The 23,236-nt window shown below is 39.1% G+C and overlaps 1 protein-coding gene across 1 annotated transcript; it reads left to right on the forward strand.

The window, feature by feature from the left end:
* The first annotated feature begins 243 nt into the window (after positions 1-243).
* Positions 244-22,934, forward strand: lrp6 (low density lipoprotein receptor-related protein 6). Its single transcript, XM_033990396.2, has 23 exons — positions 244-538; positions 2,434-2,830; positions 9,319-9,516; positions 9,598-9,794; positions 9,925-10,056; positions 10,338-10,734; positions 11,221-11,392; positions 13,197-13,413; positions 13,564-13,853; positions 14,011-14,237; positions 14,342-14,526; positions 14,713-15,039; positions 15,234-15,436; positions 15,518-15,729; positions 17,090-17,280; positions 17,837-18,046; positions 18,211-18,336; positions 18,415-18,651; positions 18,765-18,875; positions 18,981-19,211; positions 19,290-19,426; positions 19,513-19,610; positions 19,920-22,934. The coding sequence occupies exons 1-23, from the start codon at positions 484-486 to the stop codon at positions 20,218-20,220; spliced, it is 4,851 nt and encodes a 1,616-aa protein (XP_033846287.1). The 5' UTR covers positions 244-483; the 3' UTR covers positions 20,221-22,934.
* The last annotated feature ends 302 nt before the right edge of the window (positions 22,935-23,236 follow it).

Genomic DNA, 23,236 nt, shown 5'->3' on the forward strand with positions numbered 1-23,236 from the left:
TGGAATGCGCCTGTTTGGTTTTACTCGGTTTTGATGATCTCCGGTCGTGAGAGGCGCGTTCAGATGTCCATGGGATATGTTCCCACGTAGCGACAGTAAAATGAGTAGGCAATGAGGCGTTTACGGTTCTGTAACATTATCTTTGGCTTGAGAGCATGAAATGAGCACAACAATGGAAAACAGGAGGGCCGAGGAGCGCGGCGATAGTGGAGGGAGGGAAGAGGCGGGGGAATGAGCTTCCTCACAGCGGAAGGAGACGACGGATTTCCCGCAGGACAATGTGAGGAGCAGAGAGTTGATCCAACGCAGTTAGCGACCAGCCAACCAGTCAAGATGGAAGTTTGGGATTAATAAATTGTTTTGCAGTTGCTTTACAATCCAGTCGCAGTGGAATATTTTCATTTCTATCGAAGGAAACAGCCGCAGCGATGGGAATACTGCGCTGAGGCGAAAGCGGCGACAGGGCCAAGAAAAGGGAGAAAGATGGGTGTCGTGCTGCGGACTCTGTTGTTTAGTAGTTTTTGTTTTCTCATACGAGGTAAGATTTGTCATTAACACAACGATTTTCTTTGTTTCCCAATCGCAGTGTCTTTCCTGATGTAATAACAAACAGCATATATCAGTGCAGCTGTTAAATGCCTGATAGAAGAGGATATTTCCAGACCCAGGCCCGCGGTAGTTGTGGTGTGCGGAGCTAGGGTTAGCCGATGAAGCTATGCGTGCTTATCTACTCCTGTGAGATTCATATCACAAACAGATTATGCTTACACATTTATCTGAAAATGCCCAAGCGTATTCGAGGTTTAAGTCAGAGTTTCAAGTTCATATAAGAGCATAAGGGCATATATTTGAGCTTACTTAGCACTGGCTAACTTTCGATCTACTAAGTCCAACAGCTTGCAACCATTACTTGAAACCTTAGAATAGCACCAGCTAGCACAACAAATGCTATGGAGAGCTAGCAGATGATTGCTCTCTTTTGCAATAATTGTTTGCATATTCAAGAAAGACTGTGCATATCTGTAGTGATTGTGTGATATTGCAAATTTATTTGTCTTTTACATTGCATCATGCAACTTTGTTTGGCAAATAACCCTTACACCTTTTTAATAGTGCTAGATTTGAAAGTTCTCAGTTTCAGGTTCAAATACCTTTTAAATTTCGCTGTACTGTTCTTCCTATGTTTTATTATTTACATACATTAGGTTTTTGTAGTAGTTATTTCGTAATTACATGTAAAGCATTCTGTAAACCATTTATTAATGCGGTTTTACTCAGGTTTAATTGTCATGTATTTTAGTGCAATGGCTATTTATCCAGATAGGGATTCATGGAGTGGTCGATCTGGCTCTGCCTAAAGTACTTTACGCTGAGGGGGTACATGAGCTTCTGATACTTTTTTTAAATGATGTATATTTGGTAAAGGAACCCAGCACCTAACTCATGTGAAAACTGCTCTGGAAATGTCAAATTATGACTGGAAAACGGAATAATATCTAGTGTCCTTGTCTCTGCTTACAATTGGTTCATCAAAACACTGTATGCTATACACAATGTTTGCATATATTCAACTAAAACCAGAAGTTTACATATAATATTACTTTTTAAGTAATGTTTAACATCAGATCATATTTCTTGATCATATTGATTTTATTTCATTTTGTGATTTCTGCAAGGGTCAGAATTTATACATACTTGTCTTTAAAGATTTTGAGATAGCAAAAATCATGATAATATTATAGTTGGAAAGCTTCTGATGGGTGCGTTACACATCTGTCTATGTCTGCGTATGTAGATGAAGCATACTGTTCCTTTAATTGTGCCACAATGTGAAATCTTAAATCATTGGTGAATGATTTATCTTTGGATACAACTCCAAGATGCCTGAGAGTGCCACATGTGTCAGTTCAAAACTTACATCCAAGTGTAAAAAATACAACCATCCAGCCACTGTTCAGGAAGAGTTACTCGCTACATTTCTAAATTGACAGGACAAGTATATCATTTTTGGATAACACTAATTTTCATCATTACATTTGGAGATGGAGGAAGCTTGAGGGAGTGAGGGATGTGTGGGGAGTAGCATCAAGACTGGGTATTTTGCTGTCGGTAGGACTGGTACATTTTATCCAATTTCTAACCAGTAATTTAATAAAAGGTTTTTAACCTTTGTTAATTTTCAGTTTGGATATCATATCAGGGAATACAGTTATATAGGCCCCTGCCGGCAACCTAAAACTATGGTCAAATTCTATAATTTTTAATGTAACCTATAAAACATTCTGGACTGTTAATGTCAGATGGTGGGGAAATGTGTATGTAAATCTCTAGTTCTAGTTGTAAATAGTATTTCTTTTTGTTGAATGATGTTACTGATTGTTGCTGTAACACTGCACTATAGAGCTAAAACCATGTTTTTGTTTGTTTCCTCAGCCGTGCCTCTGCTGCTATATGCCAACAGACGAGACCTCCGGGTTGTGGATGTGGCGCATGAGAAGGCCAATGCCACAGTGGTGGTTGGTGGGCTGGAAGATGCTGCTGCAGTGGACTATGTCTTCTCACAGGGTTTTATCTATTGGAGCGATGTGAGTGAGGAGGCTATTAAACGCACTGTCTACAACCAGTCAGGGGCCAGTGTGGTACAGACGGTTATCGCAGGTTTGGCCTCACCAGATGGACTTGCTTGTGATTGGTTAGGAAATAAACTTTATTGGACAGACTCAGAAACCAACCGAATTGAAGTATCAGAACTGGATGGATCTCTGAGAAAAGTCCTATTCTGGCAAGAGCTGGATCAGCCCCGGGCCATTGCTCTGGATCCAACACGAGGGTAAGTGCAGTATTATTGACACAATTATGAGGGGTGGATGTGTGTAAACCACTGTTTCAAAGCACAAAGTCACTTTTCGGGGGTGTAATGGTACACATCAGTGTAGGTTTGGTTCGGTCCATGTGTGTAGGATTTTGATTACAAGTAATCAAAATTATTGGAGAGATTACAATAGAAAACAGGTTTACATGCATTTCCACTGAGTGTTCTTCATCAACTCTACTGTGATGTTTTGATTCACATTATACACTCCCTTGACACTTCAAAATAACACCACATAATATACTAGGGATGCAACAATACACAATACACAAGATGCAGAAATCCAGGTCTGAACCTCAGAATGATCAAAACCCGAACCCGACCTATTGAAAACGAACCAGACCATATAAGATCAAAGAAATTAACACAAGCCTTACAGTACACTTATGGAACTGCTCCAAGCACCATTTGGCACACCAAAAAAGGGTTAATTGTGCCATCCTTTTACAAGAAGAAAATGGCTCCATAAAAGCTATATCTGAACAGAAAAGACAGTGTTATTTAAAGATGTTACGTTTATTAATAATTCGCATAAAATAATAGAAGAGACATAAAAATGTATCCATAATTTTAATCTATGTATCTAGTTTTGCATTGAATTGTGAGAAAATTGTATCTTTACATGTATGTGCAATATACATAGCTTTGGACTTGCCTTCACTACACAGGCTCTTTGAGTTGCACTTTAGTCCTTAGAATATCCTGCTTTGTATGAAAAGCCCGTCTCCAAATTCACATGTTGGAAGGTCACAAAAATGAATACCCAGATAAATCAATAATAAAACTAAAAGTACTAGAACAAGTAAATATGAAAAAAACAACATATAAATAAGACAACATTTGACCTTTTAGTTAGTTTTAGAATTATCATGAAGCAAGAAATTGTCTGACATGGAACTATAGCCTCTTTTTGTAATGTACAGCCTTCATTATTCAGTACTTAAAAAACAATATCATGTAAATATATGGTTGGTATCAGAGGCACTGATGTTCTTGTTCCTCATTGATTATGGCATATTCACTGCTTTTCTGGTGTTTACTTGTCACTCACAACATAGACCACAGAAGAGGATGTAAATCCATTAGGACTCACATAAAAGAGACTTTAATTTATTCATTACTTTTATTTAAATGGCAGCCTGATGCCGTGTTTTTCTTTACGCCCGTTTTGGTTGTCTATTTATAAGGATTCTGTCTCAATGTTTGATCCTCAGTCCTCCGATAAAAGTCACTTTGCACTTAAGTGACACATCGGGCTCTAGAAAATTGAATAGAGTAGTAATATTTACTTACTTACAGAACAGGACCAGAAAAGGCCTATGTAGTGCAAAAGTGATTATAATGTTGCTATTCTCATCAAAAACGTATAAACCCAGATTTTTATGTTTTGTTTCACTCTGTAATCATTTTAATTTAAAAAAAGGAAATTATCTTTGAGCAGTTAAAATACAAGAATAGTGCGCTTCAATTGCCCCTTAAATCAAAGCTATATTGATTGATTTTGCTTTCATTCAGCTATAGTATGTGGTCTAGGGCTGGATATCATAAAGCGGTTGCCAATACGATACATATGTGCTCTTTCGATTTGATACAATTCAGTATGTTATATTTCAAATTGATTTGATGTGTTTCATTAAAAAATTGAAGGCAATCGGCTTAGTGCTCAACAGTTTAACTGCTCTATAGGCTCACAACATGAACACTACATCATGGCTGTGAGATCAAAAGTCTTTGTTAAACCACTACCTGTGTAAAGTAAATGTGAAATACAGCTATTTTAATTATCAAAACAATGAAAATATCAAATGCATCATATAAACAAATGTCCTTTCTCTAAACAAGCAATAAAATAGTAGAGGTCTCACAAAATAAGTTGGTAACATATACTAAAAATGCTCTTTATATATTGATACACCATCAAAATCGTAGAAGGCTGTATCACCAAATTTAGGATCATGATATACATTTTGATATTTTTACACACCTCTAATTTATATTGCAACCCAAGCTTTGATATTTTGTCTGTTTAGCAAAACATATTCTTATTTCTTTATTACATAGATGTTTTTGTGTGAGATCTCAATAATTTTGAGAACATTTGTAGGCACTGCGCCACGCCCCCTTTTAATTGACTACTCGATTCATAGGGTGTGTTTATAGACAACCATAAATGTCTTTAGCTGACTACAGCCCTAGTTTAAAAATATAGTCTTATCACTTTTCTTTTCCTTTCAAGAATGAATCATCATCTCTCAGTGAGTGCAGATGTGCAGACAGGCTGATATTTGCTGTTTTTAAAGAGTATTACATCAGACTTTGAGTATTGCATCTACCAAAGCTCCAGCATAGTTGGTTTGGGCTGACCAGTTGTCTACACAAAATATACAAAGTTTTGTTTTTGTGTGTAGCATTAGCAGCATCAAATAATGTTCAATAAATTAAAGTAAAAAATAATATTTTGGGCTCATTATTTATCCTATTTATTTTATTTCCTTAACTGAGAAATAGTTATTATAAATTGAAGACTTATAATCTGCCAATTTCTTCTCCCTGTTCAAATGAATGCAACTGTGTAATTGTGTTTTTCTTGGTGGCTATTGTTGTGGTTTGTGTGGCACAAAACCTTATCGCGGCTGGGTTACACACTTTGTCTTTCTGTGGTTGCTAAAAATCTGCCTGCTCCTACAATCTGTGCATCTAGTTAAACTGACTGCATATTGTTTATTGACAAAATATTTAATATTTTGTTGTAGAACACCCACTGCATGGGTTCACAACATGCCTATGCAAATTTCTGTTTCTTTGCTGCAATTTACATGTATTGTTAGATTTAGTTGAAAACTACTATAAAGTTAAAGGAAAATTGGTTCTGCAAATCCATGGTGGAACGCAGAGCTGGACTCATTTCAACACGGATGATTAATGCATCAGGTACCAAATACAATGCAGCTCTTGTGGTTAGGGGATATGTTGTGTGCACGGCATTTCTCCACTGCTTTCTTCTTCACTCTCCTGGGACTAAGACTTTGTTTAGCCAGGAAAAGTCCCCTGAATTCAAATCCAATGTGTCTCTGAAGATTTAAACATTACAATTGAAGGACTTTAAATTACTTTATATAGTGTGTACATGCTATGTGTCACCAGTAGCTTGCTTGCTGGTAGTATGTCTTTGTTTGAGTGAAACTGAACCAGCTGCTGTTTTTAAAGATATTCTTGCTCCCAGGCAAGCTATCAGTTAAAGCTTTTGTTTTGAGTTGAATGGGATTACGTGGAGAGGCCCAATAGCTCTGTTTTTGGGTCATTTTTTCTCATTTGGAAACATGATGTTTGAGGATATGACAAGAAGTACTTTAGTCTTTTCATTACTGATAGTTATTTGAAACATTGTTCCATTCCACTCAGCACCAAGTTCTTTAAAATGCAACAACAAACATGTTATTATCTCTGCTTATTTTTCATTAAGGACACAGTTCTGTCAACAAGAGATTGATCAAAATTAAGTATATATCGATATCTCTCTATATATTTTTATTTTCATCATTATTTATACAGTACCAAGTTAAATGTATAGATACACTACCAGTCAAAACTTTCCTTTATTTTTCTTTATCTTTATTTTCCTGATTATTTGCATTGTAGATTCTCAGTGAAGGCACTAAAACTATGAATGGACTTGTATGGAATGTAGCAAACAAAAATAAACTCAAATAATGATACAATAGACACCCTTTGCATTGAACCCTGGTTTCCTCTTTTGTTACTTTTTGACCTTGACACACCTGTGAAGTGAAAACCATTTCAGGAGACTTCATTAAGAAACTCATTTAGGAAAGGCCAAGTATTCGCAGCACTGTCAACAAAGAAACAGTTGGCTACTTTGAACATTTGAATATAAAATATAAAATAAAATTTAGTTGAGTTATTTAGCTTTTAATGTTCACTATATAATTTGATATATCTTGCATCTTATATTTCATACCTTCGGTGTGTGTATATAAGATGTAGTAGTAGATGTAGTATAAAACAAAAAAAAACAAACAAAAAAAACATTGAATGAGATGGTTTGTCCAAACTTTTGACTGATAGTGTATATTGCTTTTTTGGTAAATTTCTCAAAGCAAAGTTACTATTTATGGAATGCAGTTGCATATTTGTTGTTTTGATTATTTAACTGTGCTGAGATGCACCCGATCCGGGATCAAGTATTGGCTGAAAACGACCATAGAAATAAAAGCCAACTTCACACACAGGTGCAGTTCTCTGACAGACTAAATCACCTAAATCAGATGTGACACTCAACATTTTCATAGTTACAGCGCCGTGCTTATATTTCATAGCAGGCTAACGTTGCTAAGTGGTGCTGGCGATTCTTTGCTTTTTCATGATTAGTAAAAAGTTATTGGTTTTAAAAGCGGTATAATGGTGTTGTATATTAATTATCGGTGGTATAGCAGTGTCTCCCTTGCGATTGGCACAGAACTCACTATGCACAGACAGTCAATGTCGGTAAACATATTTCTTATAAGTGTGAAACAGGCTGTATGGCCGACAGGAGCTCAGTGTTTGTCCATTGACTCAACTGTTTGGCGGTTCGAATCCCGCTCTTGACATAAACATCATTGGTTGAGCGGTCAGCTGCACTGACCCACAGGTTGATGGTGCGATTCCAGCTCCCACAGATGAATGCTGTTTGTCTTGACCAAGGACAGAACCTTAACCCGCCACACCCCCAGTGTCTGCGTACACAAGCGTGTGAATGAGAGTGAGAATGGGTCTGTGGTTCCTTGATGTAAAGTGCTTTGAGTGCCTTAAAGGTGGAGAAGTGCTATATAAACATGTAACCATTTACCATTATGAGCTTTGGGGGGGAAAATGTATTGATGGTTCTCTAACCCACCTTTCTCTAGAGAACGGGGTTTAACTGGGCAATATGACAATTCAAAAGTTGTGATCAAATCCTGAAACGTTGTGCTAGTTTGCCGTCATATTGTGATAGAGTTCCTTTGTTTTTTGAGCAAAGAGCTGCCTCAAATAAAACCTTTTCCATTTCTTCTGTTGGTAGGCCTGCAGTGCTCTACTGTGCTTTGAATGGATATAACCAGTGAATCACAGTGAAATGTGCAATCTCAGAAGCAGAAGATGCCTTGAGTTACATATAAAAAGACAGATATTAATTTGCTTCATATAATGTACTACAAACAACATGCCTTGATGGCAAGTTTGGCAACAAATCAATAGACACACAAAAAGATCATGAAATCTTGATCTAGGCTCTAAAAATTGCAGTATTTTTCCCGGCACCACTATCCTTTTCTGGCCAGGATATTGTAAAGGGCAGAAGTTCTAGTGCTGCATGTCTGGCAAATATTCACAATTGTAATATTTAATTTCATTTGATTTTATTAAAACAAAGACAAACTTTTTCAGAATAAACTTTCCAGGACATAAACAACTTTTACATCCTTGCTACAAAAAAGTCCGACCCTTTTTCTAAACCACATGCTTACAAGGATGTGTTCCTCTCAGTTGAAAAGACCCAAGCATATTGACTATTCAAAATGGCTGAATCTTAAGCTTGTTGAAATTTCAATCAGGATTCTGTCTGATGACACCTTCCAAAGGTGCAATTAAGGCCCTGGGCCACATCTTTTGAGAATCCTATGGTGGACCACCAGTTTTATATTTGGTCTGTTTTGTGGGAGTTGCACTTGTTTGTCCCAGAAACTTGCTGTGGTTGTGCGTGGGGGAGGGGTGCACTTACAATGTGTGGACGGGGGATGCTGGGTGGGGGGCTGTCCAGCTGTGATGGTAATTACCACAAACGGACAAGAATTAGCTGCACAGTGGTAACCCCCTGCATACATAAACAACTCTCTTATGCCCATGTTGTAGCAGCTCAAGGTAGATATTTCACATTTGTCAATACACCACATATTGGTGTAGTGAATGAGTGAACTTAGACCAGAACTGCTTTGAAGTAAGGGACTGTTGTAATAATTTTTCACACAAAGGGAAGAATATATTTGCTTTTACCAATGCCACATTTATGAAAAGGACTGTACTTTCAGTCTGAGCCTGTAGTTGTTGCATGGGTCTAATGCTTGTGGACAGTGTTGAGTCTCAAGTGCAGGTTCAACATTAGCTGCTGATGTCGTTGCTAGGCAACCTCAGTGTGAATGTGTTCTTCTGAACCATCAGCAAGCTTTCAGGACAGCCTCGCCTCAGGCGTCTTTAGGACTTGTTTAAAAACAACGCTTTACCCAAAAAATGTTTCACTGAAGATGTTGGAATAACAGGTTGTGTGTATACTATCATCATACAATGTTTTAGATCATTTATATACTTTTTATTTTAAGATATAATATGTTTTATATTTTAATACTTTTTTTTGTTTGTTAAATCTTTCTCTATCCTAAGTACAGTAATACGTTCTACTTGTTTTTCAGGTATATGTACTGGACAGATTGGGGTGAGATTCCCAAAATTGAAAGGGCCGGAATGGATGGGACCAATCGTTCCATTATCATTGATAAAGAAATCTTTTGGCCCAATGGGCTAACTCTGGACTACAGTCAGGAGAAATTGTACTGGGCTGATGCCAAACACAACTTTATTCACCGCTCCAATCTTGACGGCTCCTCCAGGTATGTGTCTGCAGTTATGTTTCCTAAAGAATGATGCTGGGCTGTACATAGTTCTATGTGGTTCTGTCTTGTTCATTACAGAGAGGTGGTCGTCAAGGGAGACCTGCCCCATCCGTTTGCCCTGACGCTCTTTGAGGACACGCTGTTCTGGACCGACTGGAACACCCACTCCATTCACTCGTGTCAGAAACAGACAGGTGGTGAACAGCGAATTGTTCACTCAAATATTTTCTCCCCTATGGACATCCACGTCTTCAGCCCCAAAAGACAACCTGTTGGTGCGTTGGAACGTTTCTGCTTTCTTACATGTACAATGTGATTGTAATGAATAATGCTGACAAAAGAAACTTTCTTACATTGTGGGTTCTGTGATAATAATTATTTTTCTCACTTTTTTCTGTTGAGCAGTGCCATCTCCCTGTTCAGTAAATAATGGCGGCTGTTCCCACCTCTGCCTGCTGGCTCCAACAAAGCCCTTTTACCAGTGTGCCTGTCCCACCGGAGTCCAGCTACTAGAAGATGGGGCGACCTGCAGAAACGGTGAGGATGCTCTCGGTAGCCAAAGTTTTAATTTGATCTGAAACAAGCAAAATGATGCTAAGGATCTGAAAGTTGAAGCTGTTCTTATTTTGCTTGATTTGGGTCCCAATTTGCCTCTCCCCAAGTTTGGATTTTCATAAGCTCTTTAGACACATGCAAAGGCGTGCAAAGTCAATGTTTTGCCTGTGACAAGATTTTGCCATGGCTTTTAAGTTCTAAAACTTAAATGCCAAAGTAAAGGCATGTTTTAACAATGAATAATTTGTCCTTTTCTTTCACAGGTGCAACTCAGATGCTGCTGTTGGCGCGAAGGACTGATTTACGCCGCATCTCTCTGGACACACCAGACTTTACAGATATTATCATGCAGGTGGATGACATTCGTCATGCTATTGCCATTGATTACGATCCAGTGGAAGGTTACATCTACTGGACAGATGACGATGTCAGGGCCATCCGCCGCTCTCGGCTGGATGGCAGTGAGGCTGAGTTTGTGGTCACATCTCAGGTCAGTCATCCTGATGGCATCGCAGTGGACTGGATAGCACGGAATCTGTACTGGACGGACACAGGGACGGACCGCATTGAGGTGACCAGGCTCAATGGGACCATGCGCAAGATTCTCATAGCTGAAGATTTGGATGAGCCCAGAGCTATTGTCCTGGATCCAGTGGCTGGGTAAGAATAAGACTACACTCTACAAAATGTATTTGAACAGTCAGCTCACTGCCTACAGTGTGACACATTGTAACTAAATGTATAAGTCCACCAGCACATACCTGACTGTAATTAACCCATAAGAACCCACGGTGACATCAGTGTAACAAACACTTTGCAGAAATGTGATCTATGTGGTCAACTTGGTCTGTGGTATATCCCACATAATCTTCCTTTAAGGAAAAATGGGTCCGGGTTCTTATGGGTTAATAAGCATACCATCTGTAAAGAATTTACCAAATTAATTCTTACTAATAACTTATTCTCACCTATTTTTTATTAAGCTTTATGCTATTTTTGGACAGATTTATTTGCTACAATAAATGTAACTTGTCACCAATTGTTAATATGACCAGACACAAGTACACCATACAATTGAGTTAACATATTTCTTTGGGGGTTTTATCTATAAACATACTTTAACTACCATTGTAATATTTTGCACAGTTATATGTACTGGACTGACTGGGGTGAAGTGCCAAAGATCGAGCGCGCTGACTTGGATGGGATGGAGCGCGTTGTGATGGTCAACACATCGTTGGGCTGGCCCAATGGTCTTGCCCTTGATTATACTGATCGCAAAATCTACTGGGGAGATGCCAAGACAGATAAGATTGAGGTAAATATTTATTTGAATTAAACTCTAAAATCTGAATTTATATTGACATTCTAGTAGCTGTTTTCTGCCAAAACACTTGTCAAATGTTTTGCTCTGCCAGTTTCTCCTATTCTATTGAATTTTTGTTTTGTATTTTAAATATTTTGTAGTTTTTGTAATTTTGTAACAAGTTGATGTTTGCAAGATTTCTAAAAAAAAACAAACGTTTCCAAACCAAAAAAAATACTTTTTTTAGTCCAACTAGGATCCACAAAAGAGGGAGAGTGCCCCCTCCTCCTCATGGTTTGAGTCCAGCTGTTTTTTGTGGAGCAATTCCACATCTGGTTCCGATTGGGGCGTCCTCTCCAGCTGTGGTCTACACTGTTTAGAATAGACCAGAAACTGAAACCATTGCCACACTGCGGTCACCTCTCAAACCAGCAGACCTTTGGTCTGAAAATAGAAACGGCCTTTTATATTTATACCCCAGGTCCTATTGTATGTTTTTTGTTACTAGTGTCATGGATGTCTGAAAATGTTTGGAAATGAGTTAAATTGTTTGCTTTAATTTAGTGAATTACTATAAAGACATATCTCGGTCCATGCTGTCCTCAGTTGCTGATCTCTCTCAGATGAGATGTCAATATTTTGTTCTGTTTCCAGAAATTTGAGCATCTGCTATTAATAATATTTGGTTATTGGTTAGTTGCATAGCACTAATCTTATCAAAACCTCAAAGGTTATAGAATTAAAAATAAAATTCAATTCTTCTAAGAACATTTTTTTTTTTTGTGATGTCATTTGGATTTGGATTTGTGAGGCAATTTTTATTTTAACCAAATAAAAGTTTTTTTAGTGTATAGGAAAGATAAAACCGCTCCACTTGTAAAACCTCCTACACTGGACAGGGCCTTGAACATAACCTTGCCTTCCACACTATCTTATTTGTTTTATCGATGCCAGCTCTCTCTTCTTTCTCTACCTGCAAATGTTTCTGCGCACACACCAAATTGTTATACCTGCTCCTAATTTTTTATTTATTAAGATTCTACAGTGACACCTGATTGTTATTTGACCTGGAGGAGGGCTTCGTCCTGTTTGTTCCCATGGAAATGTAGTTCCTTTGGTTATAATCGTGTACATTATGGCATAAAACTTATCTATTTTCAAGGGGAATGTTCTGAACTGTGGTTTTAACTTTCTGTTTCCATGGAGTCATGCAGGTGGCATGCCATCTCCAGAAAGTTACATACTGTACCTTTCATACTATCTCTTTAGAACCTTGCATCTATTTTTTCTGTTGATATTAACAATATATATTGCCGCTCTTCCAAGCTATAGAAACGCACATCATGTGGCAACCAGAAAGCACATTGTAAATTGCTGCAAGTTTAATGTTTCTAAAATTCTTCTCTGTATTAATAATAATAATAATAATAATGGCTTACACTTGTAATGCACTTTACAGGATGTCAAAGCCTCTCAAAGCGCTACACACTATAGTCATTATTCATTCATGTCCACACTTGGTGATGGTAAGCTACTATTGTAGCCACAGCTGCCCTGGGGCAGACTGACGGAAGCGAGGCTGCCAATCTGCGCCATCGGCCCCTCCGACCACTACCTATCATTCGAGCACACACCACTTTCATACTAGGCAATGTGGGTGAAGTGTCTTGCCACAACGACAGAACTCGATCCTCCGACCTTCGGGTTGGGGGACCAACACTCTAACCACTGAGCCACTGCCTATATTATAGGGGTGCCACTGTATTATAACACAAAACTAATGCCCATCACTTTAAATGATTTTCCCTGTTTTTAGGTTATGAACATGGATGGAACAAACAGACGGGTGTTGGTGGAGGACAAACTTCCTCACATTTTCGGTTTCACGTTGCTCGGGGACTATATCTACTGGACCGACTGGCAGCGGCGCAGCATCGAGCGCGTGCACAAACACACTGCGGAGCGCGAATTCATCATTGACCAGCTTCCTGACCTGATGGGCCTCAAAGCCACATATGTGCACGAATCCTTTGGTGAGTAGTAGACAATATTGAATGTTGTATTGTACTGTATTAATTGCATACTTTGCTGTTATTAACCCTTATAAAAACGTAAATCACTGTAACTTGCAGAACCTTAACAAAAGTGGCTTAGTTTAACTGGATGTATTTCTTCACATGCAGGGACAAACCCATGTGCTGAGAATAATGGAGACTGCAGTCACCTGTGCCTGTACAAGCCTCGGGGTGTGCAGTGCGGCTGCCCCATCGGCCTTGAGCTCATATCTGACATGCAAACATGTATTGTCCCTGAGGCCTTCCTGCTCTTCTCTCGTCATACTGATATCCGTCGCATTTCCCTGGAGACCAACAACAACAATGTTGCCATTCCACTCACTGGGGTCAAAGAGGCTTCAGCTCTTGACTTTGACGTCACTGACAATCGCATCTATTGGACTGATATCACATTAAAGGTAATCATAATTTAGGTGCTGTGAATACCTATGAATCAGTCAATTAAAATTTTGATTTGTTTTGTTGTTGTGAATAGGCTATTTTTGATGCTATGATTGTAAACCTTTTTGTACTTGTGACTTGGAAAACTGGACTCTCATTATTTTGCTTTCGCAGACAATCAGCCGAGCATTCATGAACGGAAGCTCTCTGGAGCATGTGGTGGAGTTTGGGCTGGACTATCCAGAGGGAATGGCTGTGGATTGGCTGGGAAAGAACCTGTACTGGGCTGATACCGGCACTAACCGCATCGAAGTGGCCAAGTTAGATGGACAACACCGCCAGGTCTTGGTCTGGAAGGACCTGGACAGCCCCAGAGCTCTAGCTCTGGACCCAGCTGAAGGGTAAGACCTTTTATCAAACTATGATTCTATGATTATTCTGACTCTCAGTATTGTGGTTGTTTTATCAGAGGATAATATTAAATTAATCACTTTTGTCTGACCAGGTACATGTACTGGACGGAGTGGGGTGGAAAGCCAAAAATTGACCGAGCAGCCATGGATGGCACAGGTCGCATCACGCTGGTGGCTGATGTAGGTCGAGCCAATGGACTTACGATTGACTATGCAGAACGGCGCCTCTACTGGACAGACCTAGATACTACACTAATAGAGTCATCTAACATGCTAGGTAAGTCTTGAGTTGGCCTTCATCTAAGTTAGTATAACGAGGAATGTAAACCATCATTCAAATCTCCCTTTAACATTATAATAAATTATGCTTTTAATATGCATTTTATTTTATTTGTGTTTAGTTCTATAAAATACAGCTTGAAGAATCCAGCCTGTACAGTTAAGTGTGTGGTCTGTTACATAGGTCAGGACCGGGAGGTGATAGCCGATGACCTGCCTCACCCCTTTGGGCTCACACAGTACCAGGACTACATTTACTGGACAGACTGGAGCCAGCGCAGCATAGAACGTGCCAACAAGACCAGTGGGCAGAACCGCACCCTCATTCAAGGCCATTTGGACTACGTTATGGACATCCTGGTCTTCCACTCCTCACGGCAGGGGGGTTGGAACGCATGTGCCTCTACCAATGGCCACTGCTCCCACCTCTGTCTCGCAGTCCCTGTCAGCAGCTACGTCTGTGGATGTCCAGCCCATTTCTCCCTCAACTATGATAACAAAACTTGCAGTGGTAAGGTCCATTGTAAACATTTCTGTTGGAGCTTTTTGTGTTGTATGGGGGCTTTACTAACAACTGTGTGCATACTTTTGTGCATTTTAGGCTTGGGTTTTCCTATTTTTGAGAAATAGTCTTTGTCATTAATTTACTTTGTAGCAATCTGTTCCCAAATGTAAATATTTTCAAATATTTACTTTTTCTTTCAGCCCCAACATCATTTCTGCTGTTTAGTCAGAAAACGGCAATTAACAGGATGGTAATAGATGAACAGCAGAGTCCAGACATTATTCTCCCAATTCACAGTCTGAGAAATGTGCGTGCCATTGACTATGACCCGTTAGACAAACACTTGTATTGGATCGACTCAAAGCAAAATGTTATCCGTCGAGCTCAAGAGGATGGAAACCAGGTGGGTTAAAATCCTCCAACCTTCTATGATCACTTTCTTTTTCTTGTGGCTTCTAACCAGACTTCTACTTTGGCTTTGCAGAGTATGACAGTGGTGTCTACCTCACTTGGCGGACCTACTCAAGGCCTACAGCTTTATGATCTCAGCATTGACATCTACAGTCGCTTTATTTATTGGACAAGTGAAGTCACCAATGTCATAAATGTTACCCGGACAGATGGAAGTAGAGTGGGAGTTGTCCTCCGGGGGGAACATGATAAACCTAGAGCCATTGTGGTCAACCCTGAGAGAGGGTAAGTGCTACAGTGTCAGAAAATTATGGTTCCATGTGCTCTGCCCTCTACGTGATGCGTCACCTCATAGAGCTATAGTTACATATGTAACTAATTTATTTGGACTGATTGTGTCCTCTTGGCAAAACATTGAATCCATATTGAGAACCCAAAAGATAATACCGTTCAACAAATCAGTGATGCCTAAAGTGACGGTCACGAAGATGAAGGTATATTTGTAAAATCAGCACTGTATTTATCTTTTTTTTCAGTATAGTTTTGTAATAACAATTACAATAATAATAATAACAATAAATAATAATAAACTACTAAAATTAATCAAATTAAAATTCAATTGAATTTAGATGTTTTGCAAACTATTATAGACGCCAGTTTCAATTTGCAGCATCCCAGGTTGGTTGCTTGATTATTTTGTGGGACCAAACCTGAAAACTTTGGGAACCACTGCTCTATCCAAGTGGTGGAGGAAGTGCAGCCTCATTTCTAATCACTCTAATTTGTTCATCTTGTTCATTCTCCTGCCTTCTGCAGTTCTGCCTGCTGTAGCTGTGTGGTGCCAAGTTGCTTGTTTTCCGAACCATAATTGCAGGCTTTCCTTGGAGCTATGGTTCTTACAGTAATCTCTGGGTCATTGTGTGGTTGTGAAATGAAGTCTGCAGATGTTCTGGTACCCATCCAGAGTGCAGAACAGGCCAGAAACAAACTTTCAATGCAGTTAATTTTCTAGAGCTTTAAACCTAAAAGCTGAGGTGCCTGATTTTCAAGGCATTAAATCATACAACCAGCTCTGGACCCCCACTGTGGAATAACACTGATGCTGGTATTATGTCCATGAAAAACTTGTGAAATCAGCTTTAATATTGTTTATTTTAATAGTTTAGTGCCTCAGTAGTTAGAGCAGTGGCCCCTCAACCCAAAGGTCAGAGGATCAATTCCTCAAATAAAGTGCTGTCATTGTGCCCATAGGCAAGACACATTGATCATAAGTGATTGGTGGTGGTTGGAGGGGCCAATGGTGGAGATTGGAAGCCTCCGTCAGTCAACCCCAGGCCAGCTGTGGCTGCAATAGTAGCTTACCACCACTGAGTGAAGTGAATGAATGACTATAGTGTACCGCTTTGAGGGACAAGCCTGTTTATTGTGTGTATGGACCTAATTTCACTAAAATATGCAGGGTTTTTTTTTATAGAAATATTGATTATTTATAAATTCTAACACTATATATATTTAAAGTATAAAGTAAATAATATAACTTAATTGGAAAACAAAAAATAAAATGAATTGAAATAAAGATTTTCCTCCTTTTTACTGCTTCCTACTTTGTAATTAACCAAACTGTTGGTGTTGTCTTGTCCTGCAGGTACATGTACTTTACTAATCTGCTAGAAAGATCTCCAAAAATTGAACGTGCAGCACTAGACGGGACAGAACGGGAGGTGTTGTTCTTCAGCGGATTGGGAAAACCGGTTGCTTTAGCCATAGACAATGAAGTTGGGAAGCTATTCTGGGTGGACTCCGATCTGAGGCGCATTGAGAGCAGCGACCTGTCTGGTGAGCATACTTTAACATTGACAATGTAATCGTTCATTTGTAAAGGAGAGATCCATGGTAGAAAATGTCTGAAACATATTCATCTGAAAAAATGTTACAGCAACTATTTATGCCCACATATGAAATTAAAAAGACTAGACAAACGTTAGAAGTGTCAATTTTTGGTGACTTTCCTTTCAAAGGCTCACTATGTTTTAACTGTCTATAGTTTTTTTTGGAGGTAGGTGGGAGATGGGGACAGCACATTCCTGTAGTGGGAGGAATGTAAACCATGTGTAGTAGTAGCCTCTCTGCTCAGGACATAAACATGAGGCTGTCAGACCAACAGAGGCGTCATACTCTTTCATTTTTTTCAGCTGCTTACATTTATACTACTACTACTACTGACCTTTCACTGACATTTATTTTGAAACAACCTCTGACATATTGGTCCATTGCCACCTCCCTTATCCACTCTCCCGCCGTCCCCTTAGTTCCTCTCCCATTTTGTTGGCTTTACTCCTGAAGTTTTCTCCCCACAAACCTTTTGGTTTTGTCCCTGCCACTGTGATTTCAGGTGCCAACCGCATCGTGATTGCAGACTCAAACATATTGCAGCCTGTTGGGCTAACAGTGTTTAGGAACCATTTGTACTGGATAGACAAGCAGCAGCAGATGATTGAACGCATAGACAAGACCACTCGAGAGGGGCGTACCAAGATACAGGCCCGCATTCCTTATCTGAGCGACATCCATGCTGTCCATGAGTTGGATATGAGAGAGTACAGTAAGTGTTACCTTACCTTTATAAACATTTTAATGGGCATTGGTTTGTTAACCAACAGTCACAAAACTGCATATATAATGATAGAATCATAAATATAAAAATGTTTAGTATTTAATCACTCTTGGGATTTTGTTCTGCTTGGCTTAACTAAATTTACTTTGCAGGTAAACACCCCTGCACATGGGACAATGGTGGCTGCTCCCACATATGTATTGTGAAGGGGGATGGGACCACTCGCTGCTCCTGTCCCATTCACCTGGTGCTGTTGCAAGATGAGCTTTCCTGTGGAGGTGAATACCACACATCTGAGTTTGACCTGATTATTTTTCTGTCTTAGCTACATGAGTGTTGTACTGTTCTTTCCACAGAGCCCCCCACCTGTTCACCGGAGCAGTTCTCCTGCACTTCTGGAGAGGTCGACTGCATCCCTCAGGCCTGGCGCTGTGATGGCTTTGCTGAATGTGATGACAGCAGTGACGAGGACGACTGCCCGGTCTGTTCTGAGTCTGAGTTTCAGTGTGACAGCCGCCAATGCATCGATATGAGCCTACGCTGCAATGGAGAGATCAACTGTCAAGACAGTTCAGATGAGAACAAGTGTGAAGGTAGAAGTTCTGATCTAGTTATTAACAACTTTTTTTCCCCAAGTACATCTTTTATCATAAATAAAACATATGTGTTTTCATAGTAAAAAATATACTGTCCACCTCTGTTTCAGTTCGTTGTCCCCCTGATCAGTTCAGCTGTTCAAATGGCCAGTGCATTGGAAAACACAAAAAGTGTGATCATAACATGGATTGTACTGACAATTCGGATGAACTTGGCTGTTGTAAGTTTTATTCTCTGTTAACAACTGCCCACACATAGTTAAATATGGTTTTATACAACGTCAGTGCTGCAGATGTAAACCTTTCAATTATTTGGTTGTTTTCAGACCCAACAGAGGAGCCGCCTCCCCCTCCAAACAACACTATCAGTTCAATTGTGGGTGTGGTCTTGGCACTCTTTGTCGTTGGTGCCATTTACTTTGTGTGCCAGCGCGTCCTCTGTCCACAGATGAAGGATGACAGTGAAACGGTAACAAATGACTTTGTGGTACACGGACCATCCTCCTTGCCACTTGGATATGTGCCACACCCTGGCTCCCTGTCCAGCTCTCTCCCAGGTGAGATTTGTACTTTCTAGTTTAAGTAATTCAGAAGCATAAGCTCTGGATTCTAACCTACATCATTACTGCCTTCAGGTATGTCTCGAGGGAAGTCTATGATTGGCTCCCTCAGCATCATGGGCGGGAGCAGCGGCCCACCATATGACCGCGCACATGTGACTGGTGCCTCATCCAGCAGTTCCTCCAGCACAAAGGGAACCTACTTCCCCCCAGTGAGCTTTAATCTTTTCTGAATGAATACAATTACTTTGAAGACAAGCACAAAATGTAATGATTGGGGGAAAAAAATGTTTTTCAGATCCTGAATCCTCCACCGTCCCCTGCAACCGTCCGCTCTCAATACACTATGGAGTTTGGTTATTCTTCAAACAGTCCTTCAACACACAGATCGTACAGGTATAGAAATTGTACCACCAATTAAATATGCCTTTGACAGAGAGTGTGGCTGAAAATTATTAAAATGTGTGTATATATATATATATATATATATATATATAAATATACATAAACCTTTTTGAATCTGTTACATGTTGTTTATCCTCTGCTCATGGAGAGAGCTACGTGCTGATTTATTTACTTTACTTTTTTTACATTTTATTCAGTGCTTCTTCACATGTGCCGCTTATTTATTTATTTGTTTGTTTGTTTGTTTGTTTGTTTATTTATTTCGGTTATCTAATTAATTCTTCTCTACAACTTTTTTAGCTATCGACCATACACTTATCGACACTTTGCCCCACCCACCACCCCTTGCAGCACTGACGTGTGTGACAGTGACTACACACCAGGCCGCCGGGTGCCACTCAAATCCAGTGCTGCAGCAAAGGGCTACACCAGCGACCTCAACTACGACTCAGAGCCGTTCCCGCCTCCGCCCACGCCCCGCAGTCAGTACCTGTCTGCGGAGGAGAACTGTGAGAGCTGCCCGCCTTCGCCATACACAGAGCGCAGCTACTCTCATCACCTCTATCCCCCTCCGCCCTCACCCTGCACGGACTCCTCGTGAGCCTCTCCCCCCCCTCCACACAGCTCCATCCCCTCACTGTAAATAGCAATTGTGCATATCTGAGGTTAAAAATGGGAAAGAGAGACTGATCAAGGAGGACAACGTAAGGAGAAAAGAAAACCGGGAGCTGCAGAACATTTGTACATTTAAAAAGAGAGAAGCATATTTATATATTTTCTATACAGTGTTTACTGATAATGCCATAGAGGTTTGTATTAAGAAATTTGTACATTTTTTAAGAAAAGGTTTTATTAAAATTATCACAAATATAAGTTGCCTTAAACTAGAAGAAAGAGGCTGAAGGACAAAAAGCTCACAGCAGGACGTTTAACTTATCTAATGCCAAATAATGAAAACAGCAGCAACCATATGTGATGAGCGCCCCCCAAAGGCTCCTCCTCGCTGCTGCAGCCATGTGTGGTTACCATGGAAACTGGAGGAGCAGGTGGAACCATAATGTGGTACAGTCTTTGATTTAGATTTACCTCCTTTCATTTACCAAGCGGTTCATTCGAGTACCTTTGCTATGTATGTGAGTCATGCAGAGCCATACCACTACAACACCAAGCGGCACATATTCTGCCTGAAAACCCTGTTGAGAAAGCAGGTCGTGGATAGTATTGTTTACATCCAAAATTCATCACCGAAAAATGCGGTAATCACTAATACTACTTTCTGCAGTCTAAATTAAAATATAACTTGAGCTTAAACAAACTGTATATAATATTGAAAAAGATTGTTACATTGTTATAGTTTAGGCTCAAGCTTATTATTGGCAATTTCTCATTTGCATAAAATTAGTAGTTAAAGCAGTGGTACGAAAAAAAAATAACACAACTGGTACAGACAGACCAAAACTAACTTTACACTAATCTCTATGCACTTAATGATTTTTGGGACTATTTATGCCCCACACCTAAACAGAAGCTTATGTAAAACAAATATAATTCTCTAAATGTGTAAATTGTCTTCATGTTTTTGTCTAGGCTTTTACACAACATGGTTTTGGACCAGGCAGATATCTATACCTCCCCTCCAGTTATGACTAGTGACATTCAAAGTCAAATGAACGTTTGTGTGAATGCTTGACTGCCACCATTTGTTGTAAGGGTAGAACTACCTAAACCTGTACAGTGAGGAGGGAGGCAGTGTTTAGGTGGACAACGCAATCTTGTGCCTGACCAGTTTCACATTGTCATGTTTTGTTTATTTTTACGTTGAGGAAAAACAGAAAACCAGTGCCCATTAAATGCTACATACTATTTTTATACTGCATACTGTGTAGATACATGTATAAGCTATATAGAAAATCATTGTAAATCTATCCATTGAAATCTTGCAGTACATCTTTTTAATATTGCCTCATTATATTTTTCTACAAAATATCACTTCAGATGTTCGACAATCTCCAATCAATACATTGAGTAACATATTCAGGTTTTAGTATCTGTTCAAGTTTTATCAGTCAGCTGTTTCGACTGATGTGCCAAAATAACTTTGACCAGTGTGGAGGCCGGTAACAGTCTGGGACCAGAAGTGAACATGGCATCGACTCTGTTGCCTTGACGATTTTACTGTATCTGCAATGTCCTTTTGTAAATCTATGTCATGTCTTTCTGTTTTTCGTGACCACAAAATCTCTATTTTTGAAGGTTTAACTTTATGCCTTGTCCAATCGTCTATGGGACTTATTTCCCAGTCAGTCCCTCTTCTAAATGTAAAGGTGCCATCAAAGAGAAAACTACACCAGCATGAGTGACAATCTTTATGCGTAATTTCATAATCATGTTTTTTGCATTGCATCTCATTTCATTTAAGATTTACGCTGTTAATCTTCAAGATCAAATAAGTCTGGGTTTGGTTTAAAAAAAATAAAACAATTACCAACTTGATGTCAGGGCAGCTATAGGTCAAAATTAATCTAACCCTATTTTAATTGGTAGAAAACATATGAAGCTAATGGATATTTTGTTTTAAGAATTAAGAGCATCCAAGAATTTTTTTTTTTTTTTTAAATGTCCATACCCAGTATTAGTATCAGTAGTGGACACAATGAACAAAAGCAACATATGACAATATACTGTTTTAGTTAATGTCTCAAATGCATAAATGTATGTTTTCTCAATAATGGAAGAAATACAGTTACAAAGGAGGATGATGCCAAATGTTCATGTCATGTTTATATCTGTGTTGAGCTACCTGTGGTACAGTCATTAACAGACACATCAAATGTACTTAAGCAATTTTCAGGATGAGGTTCTCATGTGATAACTGCACTTTACAGTACTTATATTCTGGTACCAAACGCAGTTGTGGTGCAGCTGGAGAACTGTGCAAAGCTGGTTCTCGTTTTCTTGTTTGTCCCAATAGATGACGACTTTTTTTAAACATGATTATATAAAATGTACAAAAGAAATTGTACTGTCAAATGTTGAAATCCTATCAAAGTTTTTAAGAAGCACTTTGAGATATTTTGGATGTTAAACAGGTCATTTGTCATCATTTATTTGGATACCAACATTTCTTTGCAAGGAAAAGAAATGGCCAACATTTCATTATTGATAAAATGTCTGTTTTTTTATTTTTCGTCAATCGTTTGCTTTGCCTGTAAACAGATTTACTTGTATAGCCCATCCAGCTGCCACCATAAGCTGTAACTCATTAATTGCTGTGTTTTCCTCCTTATTTTGTTAAATACAAGTGCTTGAACTTGACCACGTATGTGTGTTTTATTGTTATTAGAGCACGATCATTTAGATGGGCCTACGTTTTCACCTCTTTCATTACCACAAAATAAATAGCTACTCCTTTAAATTCTGAATGTATCCAAGTTATCATATTGTGTTGCATTTAAAGGGGTATACTGTACAATAAACAATAAGACTTCAAAACAGTATAATTAGGCTAATCACAGAAGAAATAGCTCATGAATTTGGATTTAGTGGGCAGATAGTAAGGTCAGTTATAATATTATATAGACAACAACTATTTGTGAAACGGTCTTCTTTTTTCTTTC

The sequence above is a fragment of the Periophthalmus magnuspinnatus genome, chromosome 23 (assembly GCF_009829125.3).
Source record: "Periophthalmus magnuspinnatus isolate fPerMag1 chromosome 23, fPerMag1.2.pri, whole genome shotgun sequence".
Lineage (NCBI taxonomy): Eukaryota > Metazoa > Chordata > Actinopteri > Gobiiformes > Gobiidae > Periophthalmus > Periophthalmus magnuspinnatus.

What these genes read in the sequence shown, in the direction of transcription:
- lrp6 (XM_033990396.2), top strand. Translation starts at nt 484, where the DNA reads ATGGGTGTCGTGCTGCGGACTCTGTTGTTTAGTAGTTTTTGTTTTCTC. An exon ending in GTTGGATATGAGAGAGTACA is followed by an intron (nt 18,047 to 18,210) that starts GTAAGTGTTACC and finishes TTTACTTTGCAG; the next exon opens with GTAAACACCCCTGCACATGG. An exon ending in AGATGAGCTTTCCTGTGGAG is followed by an intron (nt 18,337 to 18,414) that starts GTGAATACCACA and finishes TTCTTTCCACAG; the next exon opens with AGCCCCCCACCTGTTCACCG.